General features: G+C 38.4%; 1 protein-coding gene across 19 annotated transcripts in view; it reads left to right on the top strand.

Annotated features, from left to right (window-relative positions):
* Positions 1-21,669, top strand: part of GRIP1 (glutamate receptor interacting protein 1) — a 328,821-nt gene that overhangs the window by 215,466 nt on the left and 91,686 nt on the right. For 16 of the 19 annotated variants that reach the window (XM_072922895.1, XM_041712099.2, XM_030259167.4 and 13 more), the window contains one exon: positions 12,594-12,674. The exons of the other annotated variants lie outside the window; for them this stretch is intronic. Coding sequence is in view for 13 of the 16 variants with exons in the window: in XM_041712099.2 (XP_041568033.1) it covers positions 12,594-12,674 (81 nt within the window). In the remaining 3 variants the exon portion in view is untranslated. The remainder of the gene's footprint in view (positions 1-12,593; positions 12,675-21,669) is intronic. 19 annotated transcript variants of the gene reach the window in all.

The raw sequence follows: 21,669 nt of genomic DNA, 5'->3' as shown, positions 1-21,669 counted from the left end.
GTCTTTTGACAGAGAGAAAACAACATTTTATTATAAACTCTGGGACAGAATGGGTTCAGAAAGCCTAGGGTCAATATCTCCAGCTTAGCTGCCCTACAACTCCTTCAAGAACAAGTCTGCTTGGATCTGTACTTTACATGGAAATGGCAGGTGACTGGCAGCTTTGAACACCCATAAAATTCATAGCAAATGAGTTTATTATTATTTATTCTCTTAAGGCAAGAAGCCAGAGATAGTAATGCAATTTTTGTGGAGTATGAGAGATAAGGGGAAAGTATTAGCAAGATGTTTTATAAGCCTCACAAAGAATAATTTGACTCCTGTATTATGCATAGTGAATGGCAGGGATTTTGCTGGTAGACCACTTCAGGCGGGTTTTAATGTGTTTGTTTTTCAGAGTGATTGATGGGAACCCAGGTTATTTTTAAAGTACATTTGCCTAGACATTAAACTTAGAGCAAGCAATCTTCCCCTCCTCCTCCCATCCCACCCTTCTTTCCCTCCCACCGCTGCCCCCCACTGCCCGCAAGAATTTTGGACAAAACGGGTTCTGCTTATTTGTTTATTGCAAACTCTGATACAAGTTCTCCTCCTTCTATTTGATGCTCATACAGCATGCTCACCACTGGTTCTTGTTACCAGCCTGTACTTTCTGTACTCTTCCATCCTCTACGCCCTGCCCTGCTGATGCTCCCACCCCCTTACATACTCATGCACCCCGATGGAAGTCTCCTCCATGGGTCTGCCTCTCTCCCCCATGCTTTTCTCTCAAGAAATGTACCAGATAAGCTGAAAGCACATTGAGCTGGCACTGTCCATCAGAGGAGTTAACATTACTAGTTCTGCAGTCCTAATTTCTGCTTGGAAGTGTTTTCAGAAACATTTGTATTTCTAGCAAAAACCAATGCAGAAGCTTCAAGCTTCTGTAAAAGTTGGAAGTCAGAATGTGTTGGCTATGGAGGGCAGAAACTTGTTTGGTTCAAGCTCTCAGGGCTGATGATGGTACCTTTTAGTCTTTAAGGCTCTATTTTTCATTGTTTAATCAATAATTCTTATGAGTCTCAGTGGCTTGCCTTTGCTGTTCTCATGGTCTAAATGAGTGTGTTCAACTCACCTCTTAGCAACAAACCACTTGCTCTGTACAATATGGAAATCATAGCTTGAATTAGTTGAATCTTTTTTAAATACCAGTTATTTCTTAAAATATCTGAAAGATCAAACTTGTGCTATCATCTGTAAGACATAGTGCCCTGGTACAGATACTGTCCGCTGTGTTTTCTTGTTGATTTGGTCAATAAAATTCCAGCTATGCCTGTGGTTGTATTTCCTGCTTGATAGGGGTGATGCTGCTTCCTGGTGTGGTTAATAGGATATTGTTGTTGCCTGGATTGCTAAACTGCAGCAAGTAATTGAAAGCATTTTGCTCCTTGCATGCATAGGAATGTTTCTCCCTTCCCAGTGGTAGTTTACATTAATGTGTACTGTATTCTGCACCAGGTTCTCCTCTTGAAGACTTCAGATCATGAAGGAAATAGGAAATAGTGTCTCTGTGAAATAATGATGCGGCCTATTTTTCTTAGCTTTCTTTTTTCAGCGGTTTAGTACAGATGTATTCCACAGCCTGAACAGTGTGCAGATGTTAATATATTCAGCACTTCATTGGCTCTGAAGTCTTACACACCATGTCTTATTAATACTTATAGTCTATTCTGACTCCTAAAATCACCTTGGTTTCCCTCAGTCTTTTATTATAAAAACCCGGACAAGGCACAGGCTAGCCATGATAGAGTGGCATTCATCATGCTGTTGGTCTGCCAAAACAAGGGCTTATTTGACCTTCATTATATGTCCAGTCTGGAAGGTCTGAGCTTTTGCCTTAAACATCATGCAGAATGAGTCCTTTAGCAGCATCAGGCTGATTTAACTTATTTTTAATACGTGATGTTTCTTGTTATTTTTGGTTGCTTTCTGATGTCTATTTTGAAATTATTTTATGAATTTAGTAAATGCATTGTTAAAATTAAGCATGCATGCACATACACATACACATATTGTGATAAATCTGAAATTGATGGCAATGTGCTGGTAATACACAGAAAGATGTAACAGTTGCATCACCATTACTGTAGTGTTGAGAGAAAAAAGTTTAAATAGAATGTTCACAGTACGAAAACACTAAATCCATATTTATTGTTCCTGCAGTTGTGGCTGACAATAAGTTAATGCTGTTGTTGTGTCTAGGAGATTCAGAGCCAAAGGCATTGTGAAGGTACAGCTGTGAATTCCTAAAAGAGAAGGAATCCTACTTGAAAAGCTTGGAAGATTTGTGCATAGAAAGATTAAAACTTATTTGTCTGCATTCTTGAAGGTTATGTGGGTATAATTTTTCATGTATGCCATACAATCTTTTTTATCTATTTCTTTATTGCTGTATTTTCCTCAGGATTGCAAAAAGCTGATCCACACATGGACTAAGTTGCATGTAGACAAAGATGTGGGCAAGTAGACCTAATAATTACCATTTTGCAGAATTTGAGGAATACTACAGACAATGAACTGCTTGCCCTAAATAAGCTTTAAGATTAAATAGTACCCAGGAGATGCTGGCAAATAAAGATTGTTTGACAGGTTAAAAGCCTTGCTGTAAAGAACTACATGCATGGATAGATGCTGTCTGGAGCACAGAAGGTGGCCTAGGCTTTATGTGAGCTTTAAGTAAGACAAATATGTATATATTCTTTTGTCAGCTTGACATCTCTTTTGTTGCTATGCTTTGTTCCCACTTCTAAAAGCACACTGCGCTTTATTTAGAAGGAATCTTACTCTGCACTGTGTTCAGACTTGTCACATCTTCCAAAAATAATGAAGTTTTGCTGACAAGTGAAGTTAGTCTAAATTATTGTGCACTCTCTGTGGATATATTGAGTAAACTCTTCCAGGGTAGGGGCTGAAAGTAGGACAGTATTTCACAAGGCCATGAGGAAGGTGCCAGGTTTATGACCTGACTTTTGAAAGAAGAGCAGTCTGAAAGATCTGTTTTTCACTAAGCCTGAGCCATGCCAATTTGGACTAATGTGCATCAGTTGGACTATAAATAAGAGGGGCAATCCCACTGGCATGCCAGTATAAATACACTGGTACTGGTATAATGTTTATGCAGCTCCTAGTTGCTGGTTAGAATTATCCTGGCAGTAAAATAGAGCTTGGTAGTGGGATTTTAAAAAATAACTGTAACACTGCAAATGTATAATAACAAAGACGGAAATATATGCTTTACTGTTAATGCTGTCCACACTAGAGTTAAACTTGTGGAAATTCTTGCTTTAAAATTAAATGAGATACTCCACCAAATTAATATCTTAGTATGTACACTGTGCTTTGGTGACAAGATCAGCCAATGTTTGTGCTAGGTCATGCCCAGTGAGAAGAACTGGTGGGATCTGAGCCTAAAGCAGTAGGCTCCGTAAACTGTGTGGTTTCTGGAATGAACAGAATACATGAGAGATATTCTTAATAAGATCTTCTGAAGGGTGAAATAATGTTATTAGGAATAATAGAATGACAGTTAAAGCAAGGAAAGAAAATTGCAGATTGATGGAGGGAACTATTTTCCAGCTATGAGACCTGATGCATCCTGTGGAGCGGCTTCCAGAGGGAGGTGATGAAGATGTCATCACCAGAGAAACTTACAGAGACAAATAGGCAGAAAAACACATTATATAATTTACTGAAAATGCCATTAGCATGGCATCAGAATTGAGACGAGATAAATAAACTAAAGAAAAAAATTACCATTTCTAAATTCTTTTCCTTGAAGAAAGTGTTATGACTTTTCTTACAGCTATTTTCCATGAAGCAAACTAAACACCTGTTTTCTAAACAGTTAAATGTATTTTACTTACTTTTTATGCAACTTGAATGACAGCCTCACTGACTAAGCTATTAACCTATATCACTGGCTTCTCCCTGCACACATGAAACTAGCTTCTGCTTTCCCTGGCATGCACTAGAGAAGTTCCTAGTTGACATCCTCTCTTCCCCCAGTCCCTGTCAGCTGTTACGTCAGCGACCTGGGCAGATGGTCCTGATCTGCTTTGTGTTGTGCTCTCCACTCGTAGAAGACAGCATGTCTCTTCCTCTCTTCTACTTCCTAACTTTCAAGCAATCATACTGTAGGGAAAACCTCTACTGAGATTGGGCTGAAAGAGTTGATGCACAAAGACATGGCTGTTAAGATCTGCTGGTACGGTAGAGGTGCCAAGCAGAACTCAGAACCCGTACATGTTTCTGCTGTTGCATTTTAACCACTAATGTAACGACAGACCATACCACACATTGTGGTACAGTGTAGTACATTCCTTACAGTGGAATGCTGTTGGCTGGGAGGCCAATTGCCTTTTGTCCAAAGGAGGCGCAGTGGTGGGCAGCCACAGCAGTCAGGAGCGGGGTGCGGTAGCTTCAGGCATTGTCCAGGAGCCAAGGGATATGGCTTGGCCCCTTTTGTCCCTGTCAGCTGTCACTGTCTTCCCAGCCCATCTGGGAATAGGTAGCTGAAGGGGGAGGGGGGGGGAGGTTGTCAAGAATTAAAGGTAACGCTAAGGTAACAGATGCATTTTTAAAGTTAATAGCTATTCATAAAAATGTTTTTCCGTGAAGTGTGGCATTAATGCTCAAATACTCTTGAGGGGTGCTGATTTAGCATGTATGAGTGTTAAAGTAATTGAATTTATTAATTTTTAGAACTTTGTTTTATAAAGAAAACAGTTTTCAATATATTTCCCCCCCAAAAGCTAATGTATGGCACTTTCATACAATGACAGCATGCAGCAGTGCACATCAGAGCTACACACATGCAAGGAGGAGAACAAAACCTTCCTACGGACCAAGGTGTTCAGAATAAAATTGAAGCTTGAATATCTGGAAATGCCTCCTTTTAGTAATATCTGTGTCACTTAGACACTTAATTCCTTTTAACTGGAAAGGTTTATAGTCCTATTCTCTAGGATAAGGTTTTCTGCAGAAGTTGTATGTACGGAAAAATCCTAAGACTGTCACAGAAAATAGTTTAAGTCCCCAGTTTATTCAAGCTTTTTCACACACCAGCCTCTTCAGTTTCTAGCTGTTCTGGGTAATCCTCACACATATCACTTACGTGATGCCTGTATTATTTCCATAAACAATAAACAGCATCTCAAGACAATAAAGTGAAACTCAAGTTGAATTTTAAAATTATGTAACAATTCAGTGATTCTGGTTTATGGCATTTGTGCTAAATGCTTGATGCTGTATAAACAAAAAGACATATTTATCAGATTTGAAGTAGTTTGCGGTTGGGGTATTATTTAAATAGGATTACTTCTTTATTAGATAATCCACTGAAGTGAATTTCACCATATGCTAATATCTCTCGAGACACATTTTGAGCTTTCTGCAGATCCTGCATGTTTTAAATGGTCATAGAAAGTTCTGAATTTTCATGAGCAAAATAGCTTTGGGAGGAGATCAGCATACTTAGTCATTTAGGAAACCAAGCATTTCCATTCAGGTGTCTAAGCACAGGCGTAGGAAATTAACTTTGCACAAGCAAACTGGGAGGATATTCAGATCATTTTTCCAACAGTCAAGCTTGCTGAGGTATTGTAAATATCAATATGAAATGGATTCACAGTTACACATAATTACAGTACCCTACTTCTCTTGCTTCTAGATTAAAACTGAGCTGCTACTGTAATAAGTAACCATATAATTCAGAAAAAAGATAATTAAATTTACATAAAGTATAATAAAATTGAATAAATTTTCACTTTAGAGAGACAACACAGTTATTCATTGGTAGTATAACTGTTAAAATTAAATTTCTGGGAAAATCAGAGACATAGCTGCTAAATGTGGAAAAGAAAATTATCAGAGGAACTAGTCTAACTCCTTCTTCTCATAATTTTTCCATGTCACACACACCAACAAACGTTACTTATGGAAGCATTTGAAACCCTATGTTTTCTTAACAAAGATTGCTCTTGAGAGCACCGAGCATACAATTTGATAAAAAAGGATTAAGATTAAATACATCCATATTTGTCCTACTTGGAGCCTAGTCCATTAATGACTACTATATATGCAATGATTTAAAAAAATCTAGATATATCTAAGCACTACTTTGAAGCACTGCCATTTCAAAAATCAAGATTCATTGGGAGTGACTGAAGCCACAGCTCTAAAATGAACTGAAAAATTATTATTCCTCTGTACCAGTAGGAGAAATTAATGCTTTATTTCATGGTTGGAGCTCCCATGACACATCTGAAAGGTTTAGCATATGGGCAAAGCAAATTGTTGACACTCTGTTGTTTTCTGAATCATATACATTCAAAATCTGTACGTTATACATCTGGTGGAAAAGGCTAAGATAATTTTGTCTCTTCTTCAACAGTTTATAGTCTCTTATGCTCTGACACATCTGCAGTGACATTGTAGTAACTATGAATGTTCCAGGGTGTTAACTCTTGCATTATTTGAAAGGAAATCTTACAAAAATATACTACTTAACCAGTAAAACTACATTCTCTGAGATATTTTTTCGTTACTTTTGTCAGAGAGAGCTAGCAAGACAAAATGATTGTGTACCTGGGAGTTTGGGTACCCTCTGTGAATGTGAGATTGGGCTTCAAGTCCCTGCTCCAAACAGTGTTTCAGCTTCCTCACAGAAGGGAAGATCTTTAACAGAAAGGTCTGAATTTAGAAGAGAGTCCATTGCTGCAGGAATGATCCTAAAAGTTCTACCAAGACTCTTTGTAAGCCTTCCACAACTTCGGAGCTTCTCTGAACCGCAGGCATCAGTGGATACATGTTTATTTTTATCTGTAGAAGCCTTTAGCTGCAAGCATCAGAGATAATGAAGAATGCTGTAGCTCGGGATTTACCATTACTGGTATGATACTGTGCAAAGAAAATAGGCTTTTAGATAATGTTGAGCTTTATGCCATTTAAAGATAAAATTCAAGGGAAGTTTCAGATATAGGAAGTATGAGAACCTATTGTATTTTGTTCTGTACTGGCAGGATCCATAAAAATTTGTTTGGTGAAAAATACTCTTCTTTATAAAGTTAAGGAACAACAAATTTCAGTAAATGGAATATTACAGATCTAGGAATGTGTGAAGTAACAACTGGGGCTCTAGTACTTTTAATTTTTGAGGAACTAATCTTGGGGATGTTGTCTCAGTTGCAACCAATCCTCTTGACAATTTGTGGTGTTGCCAGTCTCTATGTCTGTAGAGATAATGTGATTCTCTGTTTGTCTGAAGTGCATGCTGTCCCAGACAGTGCAAACAGCAGCACATGAAGTTGATCTTACTCCTGTACACTGAGACAGCTGGAGGTTAGCCAGTGAAAATCTAATGTGCTTCTTTGAGGAGTCTTGGGACTCTGGTTGGAGATTCTTCACAGTGGGGAACATCTGAGAACACCTCAGATTTCACTTGTTTGAGTTGTGAAGTCCACTTGGGACCTACATGGTTAATCCCTAAAATTATTTAAATTAATTTTTTCCTGAAAGAATGGCTTGTTCTGTGGTAAGACATAAGTAAAGCCATCAAAGAATGGAAAATGAAGAACTGAAAGATGGAAACTCTGTTCTCCCTCACAATGCCTTTACATTTACTGTTGAAAAAAATTTAGTCCAGCTTTCAAGCTCCTAAATATTAGAAAATTCCCATGTTTGAAATTCCTCATGTACAAATTTGATGCCACATTATTCCCCTGCTCCCTCTAATGCAAGTTTTGCAATAGAAAAGCAGGTACAAATGGTGACAGAGCTGAGAAGAAGTGGAGCTTCTTCACATTTCCTCTCCATGTAGGAGGGGCAGCCACAGAGCTGTTCAGAAGCTGTTCCCAGTGAGGTGGGAAGAAGCTTCCCCTTCACATGAAACAGCATGTAGCTGTGCTTAGTCACCTCCTGGGGCCACCTGGTGCTGCACAGGATTTGGACACATTCACTGGGTTCAGCAGTTATCATGTGCGTGGCGGCAGCAGTGAAGGAAACGTCCTCTAACCCCTTTTTGAAGACTTGAAGGAGGGAGTGCCCTTAGCCTTTACCACATCTGTAAACAGAATTCTTGTGTCAATAGCTTTCACAGCCCCCAAGAGAGACACGTGAATGGTTCAGTGGTCATAAACTGCCTGAAACATTGAATGTCTAGACTTGACTGTTGAGGAAATATCTTTAGGCCTTCCTTTTATTCCCTCTTATGTGCCCCCTGTTGGTATCCTTCAAAGGATATTAAACTAAATGCAGCAAATATCTAATGATTGCATATGGTCACTTTGCTGACACAGTACCAGTCACTTCAGACATGTATTTGTACACATTGTCTCATGTATAATCTTTCTGGGGTTACATTACTGTTATTTCTTGCAGTCTTTAGAGCGGTTAGTCTTGGACAGATGCCCCACACCTGTATAGTAAGAACAATGCAGAATTATATAAATGGGTCACAGCATGGTCCCTAACTCAAAGCATGAATCATTCAGTTACAGGGTAGAGATGCCATCATGTTAAAAATAGGAAGGAAAGTGCAAAAAAAGCTGTTTATCTACCACACAAGCAAAAAGCAATAAACCTACAGTAATACCTGTAAACAGTAGAAGTACTTGCCTGTCCACTTGATTATTGTCTTTGTAGTCTCTAATCGTAGGCAGGGCTTTGAAAGAATGATGTGCAAGCTGCTGTTACTGGTGTGTGGGGCTGTTTCATTAGGACAAGTAAAAGGAGAAAACAAAAAGGTAATTTTGCTTTGCTGGTTAAGAATCTGAATATTCTGCAAGGTGTCAACTCTGAGATTATCAATTGTGTTCTGCCAGGAAGGAGTGGCTTAACACAGTGTACGTCTTTCACTATTGCACATTTACTGTAAGAAAAACATGCAAAGTATGAATTTGAGGGAATGACCTCTGCCTCTTAACAGCGTTAAGAGGATTGTTTTCCTGTAGTCACTGAGATCTGCTGGTATAGCCGACACCTTTATGTGACCTACTGACTAGCTGAAATTGTTTACTCTGAGTTGTTTGATTTTTTTTAGCCAGAAGGAATTATGAGAGGAAAAAAAAGCCAGCGGTGGATCAAACGCACCTGCACAAGTGATGGGTGTAGCTAAGCTGGTAGGGAATGTGGCCACCTGTGGAGCAATCCGTGCTCAGAGTGGTAGGGTTTGCAGCTGTGTGTCCAGGTGAAGGCATTTTTGTGCTTTGGGGCCATGCAGTTTGCACTGTGAGTTCCTTATGGACTGTGGCTTGCTCGCTGCTGCTGATATGCTACTGTTAGGGGTGTAAACAGGTGAGATTTATGTTTCTGAATCTAGCCTGTTTCTCCCTCTTCTTTGTATGTGTAGTGTCTTAAGATATATTACAGCTTTTACTGATACTCAGTTATTATGTCCTGTTTGGAGGGGGAATGCTTCATATCTTTTTGCATCCTTGCTTTTTCTGTGTTGGCCTGCTGAATTGAGTTTCATCTCCAAGTCTGTCATTGCTGGTAATAAAAACTCTCCTACAAATCCCCCTAGGCACTGCTGTCATAAGACATTTTGGCATTTTTAAGACCCTCCCTGCTAACTACAGAGTGGATAAAGGCATCAAGAAATTTTAATTTGATGGTAAATTCTTGTGGCTGCTCATGCAACTTTGTTAGTATGTACAAACAGATTTTTTTATTTGGGGCACCATGAATGGTGTCTGACATTTCAGGGCTCTCAGGACTTCCTTGTCTCTCTAGCTTCTTTAGGGTGATGTCTGCATCCGTCTGATCTTTATTTTGCTTTCCTGTCTCAGTTAAGCATCTCAGTAAGATTCAATAAGAACTCCCCATACAGTTGGTTGTGTTTGTTTTCCTCTGCTTCTTGGAGTCCTTCATACCTATTTCTAGTAATGTTTCAGTCTGATTTTACTATTAAAAGGGCACTGGAAGAAAATTCTTTACAGTTCTGAGAACAGCTTACCAGTCCACCAATGGGTCATTGTTCTTTCCCAATAATAATAGGGTGTGTTTTGCATTTACGGTGTTTCAGAAGTTTATGAAGGAACTTTTTGGGTCCTTTGTTTTGCTATGAGAATCTGTGAACTGATTAAGAAATGTAAGGCAGTTTCATGCCTACAGTACCCAACCCATATAAAAGTTATAAAAGGCTTAAATTAAAATATTAGCTTACTCACCTATGCAGTCTTAGTAATGTTTACATCTGCCAGTTACTATGTAGAAAACATTACTGCTCAGGCTCCCTAGTAAGTATTTGAATGTGAAGTCCCCTCCGCCCACTGGTGTTTTTAACCAGAAAAATTTGCAGACTTGTCCTGTGTTCTGAACTCAGAATAACCACAGGTACTCCTAGTCCAGTGCAATATTGGGAAAATCTTCTTCCAGCATGAGAGTGGAGATGATTTACTCATTTGTTCCATGACAAAGATTCAGTGGAAAAGGTCTAGTTGTGAAAATTCTTCTTTTCCTTTTTTTCCTCTCCCTCAATCTGATGAAAATAATTTGTATCTGAGAAGTCTGACTTGGAGAGGACTGTTTTGTTCTGTAAATTGATAGATTTTTCCTAGGTAGAGCATACAGTCAAATAGGGCCCAGAAGTCATTACTATCCATCAGTAATAGAGAAATTGTATTATGTTTCTTGCCCACTTTTTAATAAAAAAATGTGTGTGTCTTACACAATCTGCCATTATGTTCAGCAACTGCAACTTGGTAGTAATGGATGGGACATATAAGCCACGTGTTCAGTTTCTTTGTCTTCAACCTTGAGTTCAAGTTCAATGGTGCTTCTTCTGTGAAAGAAAAAAAGATAAATGCTACTTCTTTCAGAAGCTTTTGTTTAGTCTTACTGTAGTTTTTTTTTCTTTAATTAAGGAGTGTATATTTCACATATGCAATAATATTAGCTTATCCTCTTACCGCAAATGGAAGGATAAGGCTTTACATATCTTTTTCTTAAATTATGTACCTAGATCCATGTTAATATTTTTCCATACTTCTCTATGTCCTGTAGCTGGCAGCTTTATTTTCTTGGCGTTTGTACTGGGGTGTAGTATAAGCAAGCCTGTTACTCTTCTATTGTAACATTGTAGTCCTAAAACAATTGCAGTTCATTTTACTGTAGAAAACACAATTATAATGGCTGTTGTGTATTTTACTAATACATGTTCTTCAGTAGTTGCTCTATTTTCATCAAGGTTCATGGCTATATATAATTATTTTGCCTTTTCCTTTTTTTTTCCTTTTTAATTAATTTAAGTTTTTTGTTATTGCAACTAACAGTAGCAGACTTCATTACAGAAGTTCTGGTTCTAAGGATAACCAGCTCTTTCAGTCACTTCTTCGAGACCTGATTTTAAATTTAATTATGCTGACCAAACCCTTAACTCACTAGTATAAAAATGGACTGCTGTCTTTGATGCAAGCTTCTAAAGGAGTTTTGAGACCTCGCCAGATGTAAAGAGTACAGTCAGCAAAGAAGGATTATACTGTCAAGAATGTCAGCTGAAAAGATGGTCCTCCAGAAAAAGTTTATGTGGCTCTGTTTGATCTGAGGATGCTATAATAGATAATGTAGTCTTTGATTCCTCTACTCATTGACCAGTATTTAAGCATGTATTCATGCACATACTATAAATTCATCAGTCATTTGCAATCTGAAGAAAAGTATGCAAACAGAAAGATTTGTGACACTTCAAAGTCTTTGAATACTCAATTAAAGGGAGAGCAAGGCAAAAGCCTTATTTCTTCAGATTCCTTTCTTTTTATTGAAATAATAAAATACATATAGTATTTCTTGTCTTTCATTCACATTTCTTTCCTGCACTTATAGCTTGTCCTTTTCAACGCTACAATAGGGTTGATTTTTTTCCTTACCATCGTTCTGCTCTTAAGAGGGATGTAGAAGTGACTCACTTTCTGCCTAATGCTGCCTCTAATTGGTGACTCATCTGCTCATCCCACCATTAATGATCTTTCGTGCACTGAAGTTGATCAGTAAGTGTTCCATGTAGCTTCCTCTTTAGACACAGACAGGTACTGTGCTGTTCTTGAGGCACAAATGTGCCTGGCCTGTTTGGCAACAGCTTTCTGATGTTTTCCCCAGTCAACTGTTACAAATGAAAAGGAATCACCCATTGACAGGTCCTAAAGGAAAAGGAGTGCATCTTCTCAGCCGGAATATTCAAAAGCTTCTGGAAACCTTTCACTCCTGAACGGGGATTGTGCCTCTGTCGTTCAAGTCTTTGACACAAGAAGCTTCTAAACATGAAAAAAGGTCAATTTCTATCAGTATGTTAAACCTGAAAAAGCTTTTTTATATCAGGCCTGTCCTCAATATGTCTTACCTCCAGTTTGAGTTCTAGCACATCCTTTTCAGCTCTCCTATTCAGAGCCTTTGTCATCGAGTCTAAACATGGCATTGAACTAGCATTTAGAAATACCCATCCTCATCTGGTTCACTCTTGTGATCTGCTCTGCTAGTTCATACAGTATCTGGATTTTAAAAAATGTTGGTTTTAACATTATATTTAACAGTAACTGGAGGTGTTGCTTGTTTCTGTTTAGATGAGAGTCCTTATACAAAATCTGCAAACCAGGCAAAGGCACCTGATGGAGCACTGTCTGTGAGGAGACAGAGTATTCCAGGTAAGAGTTGCTTCGCTTTTTGTAATGCCTAACTTGTTTTTGAGCTGCAAGGTAATACTAATCAAAATTCAACTAGTTATACGAAGCAAATAAGAAAAGTTCCAAGGGAGCTGTAAGAAGTTTCCACTGTTAGGTCGCCTCAAGCTTTTGCTGTGAAGAACACCCCTGTATCTCTGTCTTTCGCAGCAGATTTGAGATACTGAGCACAACCACCTCTTCATCAGAGGCTCATATATTTTCAGGCCCTCTGAAATATGTTCTTTGATATCTGGTTTCGATAGTAGAGGGAGACTGGCTCATATTTTCTACTACTCATCAGCCACGCTCAGAAGTCTAACAGAGAAGCACTCTGCCAGAGTTCCTGTCTTCATGTGATTTTCTGCCACATGCAGAATCACTTGTCCATCCTTGTCTTTTGTCTCATTACATTGCAAAAAGCTGGACCATTATATCAATAGTTAGTTAAAATAAGTGATCTCTCAACCTGTGTCTCTTTTAATTACTTCGGACAAGTCTGATACACGTACAAGTTTGACATACATATTATGCAGCAATCTAGAGGGATTTTCACCTCAAGTAATATTTTAGAGACCTTTTAATGGAAACAAATGAACACTGACAGAGGTTGCACTCAGGTGGAATTACTGATGTTGCCATTCTCACTTCAAGCACAGTAACCTCTGACTCGAAGGGAAGATGCATTTCAATAGAAATCAGAAGCTGTGAGGTCATGTCACCCACCTTCTAATGGTTAATATTGCCTGTGCTAAGTGGCTTTATTATTTAACAAAGACACACAACCCACAGAGAGTCTGTTGATAGGGGATGGAGCTCAGACCTTTGCCACTGATAGGCTCTGATTTCATCCCAACAGCTTTAGTGAACAGCCAAAGCACATTTTGTGGATGCTTTGTGTGCATGTTTCTATGCATGAGAGAGAGTCTTAGTATTGCTTACAATGAACATTCATGTTCATTCTTGAAAATATCGTAGTGTTTTAAAAATTGTTATTTTTATGGTAGCATAATGAAGATCATGACCATTGTGAAAAGACAAAGTGCAGCATCCAGTGTGCAGTTATTCTTCTAAGAAAATTTTTAATTATACAAACATCAACCAGGTCTTTTTTATCCAAGTCAATACAAATCAATATTCATTATTCTTTAGAGTGAATGAAGACCTCTATAGGGTACTTTTCAGGTAATGCTGTAGCTCATAGGTCAGAAATATTTATGGCCTTGAAAGTATTCAACCTTTTGACTTTTTTTTTTTAACTTAGTAGTTATCATTTATAGTGTTGTTACTGTATTTATAAAACACTTAAGATAAGGTCTGAGAACCAGCTGAAGTTTGTGGTTTCAGGGCCATTTTGGGAACTCCTGATTTTCATTTGCATTCTTTAAAGAGAAAGTTGGATAAAAGTGTACTGGTATAATTTTTTTTCCAACTGTCTGATAAGATTAGGAATTTCAAGTCTTAAGTAATAATCATCATGACTAATGACCATTTATTTTTATTTTTTTACAATTTTGATGCAAATTCTGGATTTTTTGCGAGCATTGCAGATGAATTTTTACCATGTGCTCTGCATAAGTCACAGTTTATTCGGAGAGATAATACAAGTGTTTGGTGAGATGTGCTTAGTTGTATTTCAGGTGATCTGAAAACAGCTGATCTAAGCTTATATATGTTCTTCATCTTTTAATATAGTGATGACATTTATCTGAATGCCTTGTTCCATCTCTAGACCTTAGGAGCCTCAAAGGATAAATAAGATTGAGCTGGTTGGATATTTTAAAAAATTATAATTAGAATTCTTCATGTCCTAGGAAATTCTCATTGTAGCACAATGGATGTTGTGGGTTTATACACATAAAAGGCTTTGCAAAACTAAGCATTATTTTGAGAATTAACTTGAACATTTAGGAGTTGACTGAAGTTTCTGAAAATAACCTATAAACATTTATATCACCTGACACCATGTTTTGTATGTGAGCTAGTGCCTTATAAATAGCTTCTATTCTCGCTTGTTTGTGAGCATTTAATTCACATTATGGATTAGTGTCCTAGCTAGCCAGCTTCGTTTGGCAATAGGAGGTTCACTATTGACTAGTGATATTAATTAGTACAAGACCAGAAGCAGAACAGCTGCTTTTGCTCGGGAGCAGGATCACCCTTCTGGCATTATGTAGGTCAGCTCCAAATAGCTTTTGAATTTGAAGGTGTGGTGCAATGAACCCAGTAAATTCTGCTGGACCTGGATGGGAACGTGTCAGCTGGAGTTACTGTCAGTAATCCTCATATGGAGATCTTATCCTGTATCGGAAGCATTCATTTCTATCCCCCCAGATGGTATGCCTGATAACACATCACATTTCTGAACTGCTAGTTTTTCAAGCTTGAAGCATGGGAGTACCTTTGACAGTACAGCTGCCTATTCCACTTGATGCTCTGTCATTCCTAAGACATGGACAACAGATGTTCTATTCCCAAGGAATGCTCTGCCTAGTGAATTAGCCAAGAGAAAACTTCTGGGTTTTAAACAGGTAATTGATTGTATGCAAAGTTTTGCACAGGTTTGAAGTCTGTGAAAAAAAATACACAGGATATGAGATGTAAATCTTCCAGCTTGGTAATGGGACCATGGCATCTTCCTGTGTCTGGTGAAAGTTCCTTCTCATGACATTTGAATTCACTTTAAAGGATTTCACTGCTCCATCCTCTTGGCAACTATCAAAAAGGCGAGCTTTTGTTCCTGTGAGGCCTGAAACTACTACACCAGTTGCAAACCTCTAGAGGTGGATTTTATCCTTCCATGTGAAACTGTATTGAAAGAGCAGTATTGATGAGCACTGACTGAGTGCACAGAGAAGTAATGTAATTCGGTAGAGGTTATATGGAGCTCAGGCTTGGTTTATTTTACAGGAAAAAATGTTGAAATAATCATTTTATAATTAAAGTCAGATGAACACATACTGTGAGATCAGTGCACTGAGTTTAATTTCTTTCATCCCCAGAAGGAAGGAGTGGATTAAGCATCTCCCTGGAGCAGAGCCTGCTTATTTGAGATGCAGAATGCATTATTCATGTGATGAAACTACATGTCATATTTACCATGTCTTCACATGGTGCAAAATCAACAAGCAACAGATCCTTTCAAAGGGATTTACAGAGTTGCTGAAATAATAGTTAAATCAAATTATATGCATTAATACAATGCAATTTGAAACATGGACTTTATTTTGCATATGTGTAGGTGTTTAGTTACAGTTATATATACATGATTGTTTGAAATGTTACTTAGCTTCACATTCAGAATTTCTTAAAGTAAAAGTAAGGCTTGAGGTAATGTTAACATGAGAAGCAGCTTGCAGTCAGAAACAAACAGATTTTCCCCTCTAAATATTTAAATTTAGACTGTCAAGCAGAATATAATGAACCCTTATTGCTGCCCTGTCCTTACGGAAGCCAAGGGAGCGAGTTTGTTGTGTGCCACTGAAAAAACTGTCGGGACTAGTGTTAAGACACATCAATGTAAACAATGTGTTTCAGAAGTCGTGGGTTAGACCCTTCCCTTGCAATCACAGATGCAGTTAGAAACAACTGTAATTTAAAATAAGGGTATTTGATAGCCAGCTTCTTGAATGCCTGGGTTTAGATGGACATAGTTCCCTTAAGTTCTGGACTGAGGTTTCCTGGTTTGCCGAGGGTCCAGGCACTGCCCAGCCAAGGGCAAGCGAGGTCAGCAGCAGGTGAGCCAAAGATGTCATTCCTGGGATTGCTTATTCCGGCAGGAGCTTTAAAAAGGACATCAGCTATTCCTTTTGCACTGGTACAATGTCAAGAGCTGATGGCAGTGTTCAAGTGCCACTTTGAAGTCAAGGAGACCGTAACATTTACTTCAAGATAAGCGTGTTCCCGTGCCGTCCTGAATATGGACAGGCTGAATAGCTCTTCCCATGGTTTCCAAATGAAAATCCAATGCCCTCTTATCTGTTTTAACAACATGGATAAATCAGTCAACAGTAATGATGCGCAAACTGTTCACTTTATACATCTATTTTTTTGTTTTCAATTCACACACTGAAAACTGGGGACATGGAGGGAAATGAAGTGACCTGACACAAGTATAAAAATTATTGCTTTGTGAAGTGAGAATAAGACACCATAAATTTCAGACCGATTAAAATACTTCATAGAATCTGCAACAAAAGTTGCATTTTGCTTTTAGTCCATATTTTTTGTTGACTCTTAAAACTTACCATTGAAAAAATAGTAAAAAACACCACAGGTTTTTGAGGTAAAATGTTTCAGCTTCTCAGTGTTTCATTTTTATTTTGTTTCTTTGGGAAAAGTGAATCTGTGCTCAATCTAGTTGGCACTAAATTAAACAAAAATTAAATCCATACTTCCTTCTTCTGTTTGCTGACAGACATTTGCACTGACTCACTTCTGGCTATGTAAACTCTTGTTGCCTGAAGTAGTCAAGGACTCAGAAGAGCTGTAGTGTGAACTATACACTGGGAGAACTATGTGAATCATCTGTGAATTCAGAGATTTTTTTCTTAGGATGATTGTAGTTGTGAGTTTTCTCTTTCCTAAGTAAATTCTTGTTCAAGAAACAGATACCAAATAACAAAGAGTAGTGGAAATATTTCCTCAAAGAGAGGAGCCTTCCTGTTGTCTGGGACAGAAGAATAACTTGGCTGCCTGCCTTCTGCCCTGCTCAACACGCCTAGCAGAAGACCCCTGAAATCTTGTCCTCACCATGTTGTCCAAGCCACTCTTGTTTCGCCTCCCATGGAGCCCTTGTGCTCCAGCTCTGCCTGCCTCTGGGACCCACAGGAGCCTTCCCAAGTGTCATTCCAGCCACTTCTGCTCCACAGTGATAACGGATCTGCTGAACAGGCGAAGTATCTGCATTGTGGTGAGAGTGCATGCCAGCCTTTGCAGAGACAAGCAGGGAAAGACCAAACTAGATGTTATAAATCATTTTTTTGAGGTCTTCTCCACCAACAGGAGCCTCTTTTTCTCTCTAACCAGTTTTTTTATTATTATTTGACATTTGCAAGTTTTGTATGCAGCTGGGGGAGGTACTAACAGGTCAGTTATTAAAATAGGTAACTGTGCTCTGAAGGAAAATTGTCACGACTTTAAAGTCTGAAATTCAAGTGACTAGATTTTTCAATTCCGTTGTACATGTGTAAATACTGCACTTTCTTTCCACACTACCTGATTCTTTGAAGCATGCTGTAATACAGGTTTTGTATTTCAGCACTGTGTTTGATCTCAAAAACAAGGATAGCCATCAAACTGGAGAGAAAATGGAGTGAATGTACAGCCCTGAGCACATCCTCTGCAGTGGCTCAAGATCTGGAATTGCTGTTAATAGGTGGTTTGCAGCCTTGTTTGGGGGGAGCTTGGTAATAGGATTTTAATATAAAAATAAAATGTTAAACAAACATAATTTTAGGGTAGGCTGAATTTTGAACTGCTTAGCTAGAAAGGAGCACATGCAAATCATAGAAGCTTAAAATGCCTTGAAAAGATAATATTTACAGAGCTGATACTAAAAAAGTAATTGCTGTGTGATGTAGTGTCCTCAGTAATTGCTTAGGACACAAAATATTCCTAAGAGAAGCTATGAAATACTAAATTATTGTAATAAAACAAATAATACCCTGGGAATTTTCAGGCTCTGAAATATTTAAATATACAATGTAAATGTCATTAGAAGACAGTAAGGCAGTTTTCATCTGGTCCTTGCTCTGAAAACATAGAAGAGCTGTTTACAAAAATACAGAGGTATGCCTTTTTTCCCCTTTCCTGGCCCACAGCCTGCTGTGCAGCTAGTGCTCATATTCTGTTGCAAGCTGCATCAAATCTGGCTTTCCTGAGGGGTTTGTCCACTGCCCATAACTGATGAACTCAAATGTAGGTCGGCTGGAAGCTGAAGGATTTTGAAGACCCTTCTTCTTTCTTCACTATGATTATTGGGCTTTTGTAACATCCGGAAATATCTGTTTAAATAAAAATATTATCAGAAAGCAAGCACAGGTTGTGAAGAAATAAGAAAGTAATTGAATTTATATATATCTGCATATGTGTATATACATATATATATATATAAATACAAAAATTCCAGAATCCAGTCTAAATTAAAGCCAGAACATGTGATCCAGTTATGATGTCACTGAATTGCCAAGATAGAATTGCATTAGCTGAATTTAAGATCGTGTGTGCTGTGCCTCGATTTGAACAAGGAAGAATTCTCTACTGCATATCATAATAGTAGAGTAGATGGAGCGCATTAATTTTCTGTTGCAAGATAATCTCAGAAAAAAAGTGAGAAATCTGAAAAGTAAGATGGAGACATAAAAGGGTTTCTAAAAAAAATAAGTCCACATTGATTGAAAAAAAATTAAATTTCTGAAGTGATCCTGGGATCTAAGTTCCATTAAGTGACACTGCTCAGGAGGGAAGATGTGTCCCAGGTTATTCCTGTATCTCTGCTCTTGCCATCTGAGCCAGGTTCCCAGTGACTGACAGGTGTGACAGACAGATGATGCATCCCTGTGGGTGCATGTTTACCTATGTGCAAACACAGCTCCAGAGCCAGTTTTGTTTTCCTTGGTGATCAATACGGCATTGGCAGGACAGGGAGTGTTCAAAAGCAGCTGTTCTCATGCCACAGTTAACTTGGTCCAATTCCTTCAGGCTCTTCTGCTGAATAAAACTGCAGCAGATTTAAATGATCCCATTATTTTTTGGCAGTGCTCCTAACATCAGCAGGCCCCCTTGCATCATTTGCCACAGTGGAGCCACCTTCTCAAGCAATGTTGCTTGACTTGTGCAGTCCTCAGTCACTTTTTCCATCCTTGTTGAAAGAAACCTGCCTTGCCTTTAACTTCAGCTTCCCTCAGATTTCAGAAGCACTCTGGTGTCACAGATGCAGCACTGTGTTACCTAATCCTTCATCCCCCATCAAAATGTGAAATAGACTTTATTGGCTAACTGGTTTTGCAGAGTTAAGAGCATGATTTGCTGAGAAAACCTGTCAAAATCATCCTCAACCTTTTTCATAGTTTTCATGGTGAGAGAAAAAATTCATTACAAAATACTTGAAAATAAAATGTATATTAGTAAAAGCTGGGTTAGGAAATTCAAGTATGTGTCTACAAAAGCACTTCTTTTCCTCAATTTGCATTTTTCTCATAGACACTTTTACTACATACTTTTAAAAATCAGCACAAAATGCCACTGAAGAGATTTTAAGCATTTAGAAATCCATTAGCTGTAACCTCTGCAGTCACAGTTATTATGGCTACGATCTTGGGTGATTTCTGAGCAGAAGCAAGCGTTCTGACCTGTGAAATGCAGATCACAGGCTAGTAAGCTTTTCTGCACTTGAGGTGTTTATTATATCTGCAAAGTCATTTGCTGATTTTCATGTTTGATGAGAGGCTACAGTTGCTGTATCATTTACAGGCTTCCCTGTGTGTTTGTTTAACCTGCTGGAGGTTTACCAAATGGTCTGTGAAGCATCTGCAGAGCTATATGTCTTTTCCTTCCCACTGACATTGAAAATGTCTGAGTTTGCTTTCTCATATTTATTATGGAAGGTTTCTTTTTTTGTCCTTCCTCTTTTTCATCAAAATAACTTTGTTGGGACTTTGGAGGACTTCATATGTCGTTCATGTTTCATACACGGATAAACATGAAAGAAATCTGTGTCTTTTAGGAAATTAACAAAGGTCACCGAGTTCTTACCTAATTGAGATTGCTGATGATTTATTTGTACATATTCTTTACAGGTCTGCTACATGCTGGTGTTGTTCAATACTGAAAAGGATTAGAATAGAGAGCAATCTCATTTGACTCCTTTTACCATGAAGGAGAAAATGTGTTAAGGGCAATACTGTACACAAGGAACATGCACTTTTTCAAATACCCAACTGATTCAAGGTCTGAAAATTTAACTGACTTGAAATGATTTTCCCCCCTCACACAGCCAGGAGCAGGTTTTGTTGCTGATGGTACCAAACTCCTTCATTCATATGTATTTGGATTTAATTGCATATAGCTTTGCCTACTTTTAGCCTTTCAAAGTAAAATATATAAATTTATTGCAGCTGCATTTTTTCCAGAAAAATCAGTTTAGCTATATGTAGTATAGGATGATATACCATATAGCATCTATAACATCATTTAAAAACTGTCTCAGCAGTTTAGCTGTTGTATACACATTTTGGGGGAGGGATGGGCAGTTCTGAGCAAATTGTTCTGTACTCAGCAAATGTGCTTGCAGTGTGTACATGTGCATGTACTCCTCTGGCCATTTGCTAGTTTGAAGCACGAGTCCCTGCCTTTCAGTCTCGGTGATAACATAGGATTTTTCACTGGAGCTTGGAACCTGGAGATAGTCTAGGAAGCATCAGTGCATCTCCTGAGGTTGGGAGTCCCATCTTCCAGGACATTTGCTTTGCTGCACAATTCTGGCATGCTCTCTAAGTTCCACAAAGGGAAGATACCCTTTTGATGGTTGATTTTGTTCGTTTTTATCAAAGTGTTGGTGATGTCTTTGAAAAATTTATTCTCCTTTAAAGGTTTCAGTTAGAAGAGGAAGCATGGTGTAGTGGACATGTGAGGAGAGGGAAACAAGGAAAAAAAGAAAGATGGTCAAGACTAGGTTTGAAATAGGAGCATGAAGACATTCTCTGAAAGACACTGAACTAGCTGGGTGAGCTTGGAAAGAGGGAGGAAAACTGTATGCTCTTAAAAGGTCATGAAAGGAGGTGCCAAGCAGAGGGAGATTTGTAACCCAGGGATTGTGCAACTGATTGTGATCCCTTCCTGGCTGAACATTAAATTTGCCAATCTAAACAGTCACTGCTGTCTACAGGAAGCTGTAAAACTTCTTGAAATCGGACTGACTGTCCCTTGTGGAGTACAGCAACCTATTACAGCTACTAGAGGTTCTTCTGGGCGACTGAGA

The sequence above is a fragment of the Taeniopygia guttata genome, chromosome 1A, assembly GCF_048771995.1.
Source record: "Taeniopygia guttata chromosome 1A, bTaeGut7.mat, whole genome shotgun sequence".
Taxonomy (NCBI): Eukaryota; Metazoa; Chordata; class Aves; order Passeriformes; family Estrildidae; genus Taeniopygia; species Taeniopygia guttata.
Note: the sequence above shows the minus strand (reverse complement) of the source record. Positions and strands in the feature narration are given on the sequence as shown.